The sequence below is a fragment of the Malania oleifera genome, chromosome 5 (assembly GCF_029873635.1).
Source record: "Malania oleifera isolate guangnan ecotype guangnan chromosome 5, ASM2987363v1, whole genome shotgun sequence".
NCBI classification, from domain to species: domain Eukaryota; kingdom Viridiplantae; phylum Streptophyta; class Magnoliopsida; order Santalales; family Ximeniaceae; genus Malania; species Malania oleifera.
In genome coordinates this window covers 83,728,663-83,737,303 of record NC_080421.1, presented here as the reverse complement: position 1 = coordinate 83,737,303, position 8,641 = coordinate 83,728,663, and the positions used below count along the sequence as shown (strand labels likewise).

At 34.6% G+C, this 8,641-nt stretch overlaps 1 protein-coding gene across 1 annotated transcript; it reads right to left on the bottom strand.

The window, feature by feature from the left end:
* Positions 1-258: 258 nt before the first annotated feature.
* On the bottom strand, positions 259-1,916 carry LOC131155379 (non-specific lipid transfer protein GPI-anchored 5-like). The gene is made up of 3 exons (XM_058108460.1): positions 1,289-1,916; positions 1,065-1,121; positions 259-664 (listed from the first exon to the last, which is right to left on the bottom strand). The coding sequence occupies exons 1-3, from the start codon at positions 1,608-1,610 to the stop codon at positions 513-515; spliced, it is 531 nt and encodes a 176-aa protein (XP_057964443.1). The 5' UTR covers positions 1,611-1,916; the 3' UTR covers positions 259-512.
* Between the last annotated feature and the right edge of the window lie 6,725 nt (positions 1,917-8,641).

Genomic DNA, 8,641 nt, shown 5'->3' with positions numbered 1-8,641 from the left:
ATCTTGGATATATTGGCGCTGTCCACTTATCAACGTGTTGAACAAGACCTAACTCACATTTTGGCTTTGTGGCCCGAAATATGAAATAAAATGATTTTCCACTTTTAGCCTATTTGTGTATATAAAAATCCGACTTCCAGTTTGGAATTGTGTTTGCATAAAATTGGATGCACAGACTTGTATTGATTGTCCGGTTGTCCCAAATTTATATTGTTATACACAGACGGTTTCAAAAATTCACATTCCCAAACCCAGGTATTGTAATTCCCCAAACAATCCAGAAATCCTCTTTATTTGATCTGTGAAGAAAACCAATTTGTTCAATCTCATACAAGAACTCTCTCTCTTCAAAAAACTAACTAGCCATATTTGATACATATCCAGGGAAAAGAACTCTTAAAAGATAAAAAAATGCATAATCAAATGATACAACACTGATGGAATCTCATAGTACGCCGAATGGCAACAGAAGATCTGATGGACACAATGAGACGGATCGATTATGTCAACGTTCATATGGTGGCAGAGATCGACACATATGACGCAACAAAGAGCAAGAAGAAAAGCAAAGAGATCTGCAGTTTGGTAGAAGTCCCCTCTGAATTGGTAGAAGTTCCATCTGATGAGCCTCCATCAGCGGACGGTATTGTCTTAGAACCAGATCCTGCATCAGCCAACACATGCACGAGTCAATTCATATAGCTCATAAGGTCGCGTTGGGTTAGAGGCTCGGCTAAATTAAGGATCCTTAACCCATATTTGATGTAACATAGTAATATGGGATAGGATTGGCCAAGGAAGGGGCGCCCAACTTGCCAATCCCGGATAAAGGGATCTGGACGAGGACGCCCCCCCGTGTCGTCCTTTACACAGTCGCACTAATCCTATGTTCAGTAGATCGTGTATTGAGAATAGACTGAGTTGAAAGGTTGTGTGATGAATATGTAAGGTTATAATGATCAATTCTATTTGATCCAATTTCATTTTTTAATACCAAACAAGGTACTGGAAGAGCATGCCGAAAACACCATAAGATTGAATTAATATTTCTTCAGTTCTTGTACCTGAAGGAGCTGTTGGAGAGCTTGATGTTCCTGCAGGGGACTCGGCTGGAGAAGCACCTGAACATGAAATTAGGAGCGCAGTCATTAAATCTCCAGCTCAGAAGGAAAATTATGCATTATTAACTTTCTCTTTTTGCCACTTCCATTGAAGATTTTTTAACAAAAAAAAAAAAGAGAAAAGGAAAGAAAAGAAAATGAATTGCAGGATCTTTATTTTTTGTTACCATTGCAGCGGTTGATAGAGGGTGTCTGGACATTGCAGGCATTTGGGAGCTCCAAAGCCAGAGTTTTGTTAATGTTGAGACCAAGCGACGAGCCGCCGCCGGTTAGGGCCTCGCAGAGGCACTGTGGCTGTGACTTGACCACACTGGCGAGCTGGGTGCAGCATCCGGAGCCTGGGGTTGAAGAATTTCCTGTGATGTAGTTTAGGCAGGGGGACAAGCTTATGAGTACATTGGTGCAACTGGATTGAGCCACGGCTCCTGCCCAGAGACTGGCCAATAGCACCGTGGTAATCATAGCCATCTCCATCCTCCTTCCTGCCATCAGATATGGATCTGGATGTGGGTTTGATCTTGTTTCTCTGGTGACAAAATGGTTGTGATCGACGTCAAATGAGGAAGTTCTATCTACTTTCAAGTTTCAATGAGCCTGAGCCTGCGGGAAGAGGGATGGATCATGGGCGTGGTTTATAGTGCAGAATTTGTCGAGAAAACCAAGGCAGATGGGTTGTGCGGGTTGCCAACTTTTTTCCTACTTTGTATGAAAGATATGATCTTGGTAAACAACTCACGTTTTGGGAATTGACCAAAAGTAATCAAGGGAAGTTGGGCTTGCGTATTCAACAGTAACAAAATACTTTATGAAAATCGGTGCGGCTTGTATATATATGGCAATAATTCTGTTTTGGGAGCTTTTGTGTTCGTTAAGATTACAAAATCTAAATGCATTTATGGTAAAGTCTGAAAAGGATTAATTAATGGAGCCCTTAATTATGTCTCTCTTAATTATTATTACGACAATTATTATAATAATATTTAGGGTAAAACCAGTTTAGTGGAAAAACTAAAATTTATCTTCAATAAAATGACAAATTTACCCTTTTTGCTTAATTTTGATAAGCTAACTTAATAAATGACATTAATTTAATAAACTAAATTGGAAAAGTTGATTAGTCAATTACAATATATTTTGAAAATTAAACTTATAAGTGAATCAAACACCCGACGACTAACTCAAGGAATCAGTTGACATATGCATGATAATATATTTATGTTATTATTTTAAAATATTAAAAAGTACGGGAAAATTAAGTAAATGAAAAAAAATACCTAAATAAATTATATTGTTACAAAATATTTGTTATGTACATTTCATGAAAATTAAATGACTAAATATATCATTAAAAGATAAAATATAGTTTAAAAAGTTGATTTGAATTAGACGATTGGTTGAATTATGGCTTGTTTTCCGGGGTTGGTTGAATACTCAATTTAATAAAATTAGAAAAAATTAGGTGAATTGATTCCAACAATGGTCAACCAATTAAACTTTCGGTGTATTTAGTCATTACATTTTTATGAAATTACATCTAACAAATATTTTGTAGTTTTATAATTACTAGGTATTTTATGACTTATTTAGTAATTTTATTTTTCCACATATATTTTGAAAATTTTTTTAAATAATAATAATTTATTTATTTTTTTGTATACTGAAGTCAATTGATTGATTAACCATGGCTCCCCATTCCACGCAGCCTTAAGGCCAGCTTCAGCCTTCAAGAAAGATGTAACTAAGGGCTCCATTAATGATTAAGAAAGGCATAGTTAAGGGTTCCCTTCGTTAAGCCCTTTTTCACTTTCCCATGCCATGTGTGAAAGCTATCTGCTTAGAAGCTCAATGTTTTTGTTCCCACTGACTTTAATTTAGGGCACGCAAAGCTCCAAGAAAAGAAATGCAAGCACGCACGCAAGACACATCGTACATGCAGGAAATGGGAAAGAAAGTGCTGCATTGATGTAAGGATGTGTGAAGCTAGCTCATGATTTTTGTGGGTGACCAATTATGGTGGATCTTCTGTTTTGATGTTCGCTTTCATTTTTTTTTTTTTATAATATTTTTTATTAAATATAAATATTAATTAAAGCATGTAAAAAAATTGTCAAATTATTATTTTCAATTAAATCACAGGTTCGATTTCTCCTTGAGGCATTACCCTGGTGAATTACCGGTGGTGCATCAATAGACGGACGATTTTCATCCCCCTGGGTTCGGTGCCACACCATAGTGTCCAATGCAGCGCAATGGTGGCTGGAGTCCCCGGATTATTAAAAAAAAAAAAAAGCTTAAATGTCATAAGTAATTTATCTATATTATTAGAGAGTATTTGGTTCATAATATCTTTCAAAATTTTTAAGAATGCAATGCCATAATATCTCATTTGTACTTTTATTGGGCATGGGAATCTTTGTGTATTAAGTTTAATATTATTGAGAATAAAAAACTCCTACAAAACATGGACATCTCATTCCAATCATCTCCATGGGTAAGTTTTATGCGGATCTATGTTATTTTTGGATCAAATTATCCTTATTATTTTGGCAAGTTGGACTAAAATGCCCTTATCTAGTATTATTACATTCTATTATTATATTTAAAATAAGAAATTAATAATAAAATAAAAATAATATTATTATCGTGTTGTACTAATATAATTTAATTATTAATGCATAGACATCATATTAGTTCAACTATTTTAGCTAATTTATGATTGTTGAAAATTTTGTTACATGGATCTAATTAAGTACATACTCTATAATTTTTATGTATTGAAAATATAATTGAAAATCAAGGTGTACTCCCAAGAGGGAGGTTGAATTGGGTTATTAAAATTTCTTTCAAATCTTTTAATGAATTCTTAAACTCTTGATGATTTATGAAAAATATAGCACAAGCTTAATTTTTTATTCAATCCACAACCACAAAAACTTAATCAACCAAACCAATTGATTTACCAAGCACAATTGATCAAAACCTTAAACATCCACATAACCAATCAACATCTAAGTAATCAAAAACAAAATACTCAAACAAATATAATTTTCAACACTTTGGTAATTTCAACTTTTGTTAATAGTCCCGTGTGTATGATTGTTTCAAGCCCTGTAGTGAATGTAAATTTGATTTAATGCAAACCACAACTCAAATCCCAAATAACTCAGAATTTAAATTAACTCTTTGTTAATTTGTCTTTGAATGTTAACCAATCAACGTACTTCCTTTGGGGTTTCCGCAAAGTATTAATCAACCAACGTACTCTCTTTTAGTTTCTATAATCCCAAAACCAAATTAAACTTCAATTTATTTAATTTACAAATTACATAGTATATATGATTAAGAAATTAAATCATCCACGCAGTTTATATGTTTGCTAGAATTTAAAGAGAGTAAGGGAAAGAGAAGAACACCACAATTTTTACAAGGTTTGACTTATCCCCAACCTATATCCTTGTCTTAGGCAAACCACTTAAGGATTCCATTATACAAGTTCTTTTTTGGGTGGAACAAAACCGTTACACACTCTTTTAGTAGGTTAGAGTAATCACCTCTCCAAGTGATACCCTACACTTGGGAACTCCTTCAATAGGCTAGATAAATCACCTTTCCAAGTGATACCCCACGCTTGGACAACAATCCAACAACCTGGAATCGTCCAAGAACTACAAGAAATACGAAATAAACACTGTGTACAAGAACACTATCAAACAGAGTAGATTAGTACAAATTCAGTACTATGTACTTCAAAATTTAAATATTAAGATGAAATAGAATTGAAGTTCAAGATAAGATATCACCGGAGGTTCTTTCTTAGGATTTGAAAAACTCAGTAGCAAGTTAGAACCGTGACTTTTGATCAACAACAATTCAGTAGAATTCTCCCAACAAGAATGTGAGCAAGAGTGAGCTTTATAGAAGACTGAAAGTAAGATGCTTGATTGTTGATTTTTGCTTGGTGATTTGATTCCTTGGGTTAAAGGAGTTGTGATGCCCCAAACCTTAATACGGCCACAGAGTGCTACTATACATATATAATATGTACAAATCCTGATAACATACATATCTACGCGCCCTAAACAGGGACATATGAGTATTTCATAATGATTTGTACCGTTATATATTGCAGAAAACATAAACATTCATATGGATTCTAATAGACATACTAGAGTAGTTAAATGTTCCTTACATATATTCAATCGTATATAAAACATATACTACATTGCATTCCCAAAAACAACCAGGCTAACAACCCAGTACTCATACATAAACTTACGCTAACTAACAGGACCCTACGCTCCACAACCTCTCTAGATGATTAGGACCGATTTCCTGTAACTTCTGAAAACAATGACCGCAAGAAGGGCATCAAGATTCAAGAGAAATAAAATTAATATTTAAATCATATATTAACTATAAGAGACAACCTATCAGATGAAAGGCTAAAATTCATTTTGTCTACATGTGCAGGCTTATCGCATTTCAAATCAATTTTGAAAAGAAACTCTGAGTAAACTAGATAAAGCCCCTCCATTCATTGTATATACACTGCAAATGATATGCTCACTATAAAAAATAGAAGTTATCAAAAGTAGACCTAAAATTATATAACAAACCCTTCTCAATGACGGCAAAATCTAAGGAAAAAACTACATAATTATAAATGCAATGTAAAAAATAAATATGCTTTTTAAACTATTTTTTAGTCATTCAAAATACTAACTTAAATTCATTAAGTAAATCAAGCCAAGAGAAAGTTATAAAATTGCAAAGTTCATACTACTTTCAAGATTTATGATACAACTCCCAATTATTCCTATATTGTTTCCAAATTTCATCCAACAATAAACCTCCACCTCAGTCAAAACTCAAATCATCACTTTCTGATCCAATATATCTCCCCATTTCTTAACCTCCTTTTCTTTCCTTTCCACATTGATGCACCCAACCTCCTTCTTAATAGGAGAATCTCATCCAACAGCAACCTCCCACCACAGTCAAATCTGCCAAAATTCATACACAAGATATCATCAATCTCCCCCATAGTTGCTCCTGGGTTTTTGCATCTTACCTCCCCATTTTTCAAACACTTTTAGCTCCAAACTATTAATATTATGGACATGTACCAGAGTTCGATCAACATGATTTGAAATTTGGAGTATTGGACTCTGAAGGTGAAGTCTAACCTCCTCCTTAGTAATGCTATTTCTTTTGCACAAAGTGTTTTTTGTGGGAGAGAGGCAGATTGTGTATGTTATTTTTAGTAGACATTGAAGTGGTAGGATGTTCGTTATACAAAGAAAAAAGGCATTGTGTTCAAATTAAATTTTCTGATTTTGAGAAGGCGTGTGATTGAGCTAGTTGGGAGTTCTTGGATAGTGCCTTTGAGGAAAGGGTTAGGTGTTACATGGAGGAATTGGATAGGGGGATGTTTATCTAATGGCTAATGCTTATTTTTTGTGATTATTAATGGGTACAATAGTGGTTATAGATCTACCAGGGGGTTTAAGCAAGGAGATTCTCTTTCCCCATTTTTATTTGTTTCTTATGGAGGATGTTTTGGGCGAAATGATAAAAAGGGCTGCTGATAGGGAGTTGTGAGGGGGATCAAGATGAGCAGAGAGAAGGTGGTACTGTCTCATTTGCAGTTCACTCATGATACAATTATTTTACTTGATGGCATGTCAACACATTTTTTAACATCCTCACAATTCTTCAAATTTTTTAGGTTTGTGGAAATTTTTTTTTTTTTTTTTTGTAGTTCACTCATGATACTAAACCAAAAAATAAGAAAGAAAAAGAAAAGATCAACAACAGTGGAGAGAATCAACCCAATATGCTTTTATGCTTCTTTTTCTTTTCCAAAGAAACAAGCTCAAAATATAAAGCAGCATGCATGACTCGGCAAGTGGGTGGACACATACAGTGCATATGCTTGTCCAAACCCACATGCCCCCTATTGTTTTTAGTGTATATGGGATAATATATATAATAAGAGAGAGAGAGAGAGAGAGAGAGAGAGAGAGAGAGAGAGAGAGAGAGAGAGAGAGAGAGAGAGAGAGAGAGAGAGAGAGAGAGAGAGAGAGAGAGAACTGGTTTCGTTCGGTTATCCAATGGATATTACCCTTAAAACTGGTTAATCAAATTTCGATTAACCATTTAAATGATTCAATTTTGTTTTGCATTTTCTAGCAAACTAAAACTTTGATTCAATTAATAGATCCATGCCCACCCCTAAATCTCACAGTCAGAATTTAAAATTTAAAATTATATATATCTCTCTCTCACACGCACACATCTTTTTTTTAACAGTTAGTTCGTAAAGTGAAAATATCAAGTAATTTTTTTTTTTCAATTTTGACATTTCATTTTTTGAACTACAATGTAATTGTGTACCATCAAATTTGGTTAAGAGATACAAGTGTGTTAATAAAATCATACCAAGAATCTTTTAAATTATTTTTACCCTAACTTTCAAACAACCCTAATTTGAATTTTAGGGTGATAACAATTGAATCAAACTTTAAAGCCCTAATTATGTAATTCTGATAATTACTATTTAGGGCATGTCAAAAGACAGTCAACACATTCAAACATGGCTATTGGTACAAAGAATTATGCCCACACTATAATGCAATAAGTTGAACTGAGGCAGCCCTGAATCATACATCTTCCATTGATTTCACAAACATGCATTAGTAGGGCTCAATTATAATGAAACCCAACAAGCTACCAGTAATAGAGAACCTAAAAAATAAAATAAAAAGTTGCAACTCACCTCCATGGCTCCACTTTTGGTCCTCTGTGTCTTGGATCGTGAAGGAGCTTGATCCGTGAGGCCTGAGGGAGCTTAATCTTATCGTGGAGCAGCTGGAGGCTGGAGGTGTGGAGTCAAGTCATTTGTGGAGCAGGGGATGACTAATGCCTGTGGCTGTGGTCTGTGGAGCCTGGAGGAGACGACGACTTGAGCTGGGAATCGTTCGCACTTTGCAGGCTCGCAGCATCGGCAGGTCTGGCACGTAGTAGCGCACTAGAGGAGAGGAGAGGCGACTCAGGAGATTGAGATTTGAGAGAGTGAGAGCTGAGAGGTCAAAGATGAGGAAAGGGTAAGAGCCACGACGCAGGTTAGGGGCCCTTAGGGTTTTTTTATGTTAACTGAAGTCTTAAGTAGTAGTAACGGTTTCAAAACCGTCACTAATACCCTTAACCATTTCTTTTTTAATATTTTTTAAATAAAAACACTAGTAGTGACGGTTTCAAAACCATCACTAATACCCTTAACCATTTTTTTTTAAAAATTTATTTAAATGAAAACACTAGTAGTGACGGTTTCAAAACCATCACTAATACCCACTTATTAGTAACGGTTCTCCCAAACTGTCACTAATACCCTTAACCATTTTTTTAATAATTTTTTAAATAAAAATACTACTAGTGATGGTTTCAAAACCGTTACTAATAACCTATTATTAGTGACGGTTCTCTCAAACTGTTATTAATACCCTTAACCATTTCTTTTT

Bases quoted from the DNA above. Each gene is read 5' to 3' on its own strand.
- LOC131155379 (XM_058108460.1), bottom strand. From the start codon at position 1,610: ATGGCAGGAAGGAGGATGGAGATGGCTATGATTACCACGGTGCTATTG. The intron at 1,122-1,288 runs GTAACAAAAAAT...TTTCATGTTCAG, and splicing joins CTCTATCAACCGCTGCAATG to GTGCTTCTCCAGCCGAGTCC. The intron at 665-1,064 runs GTACAAGAACTG...TGGCTGATGCAG, and splicing joins CTCTCCAACAGCTCCTTCAG to GATCTGGTTCTAAGACAATA.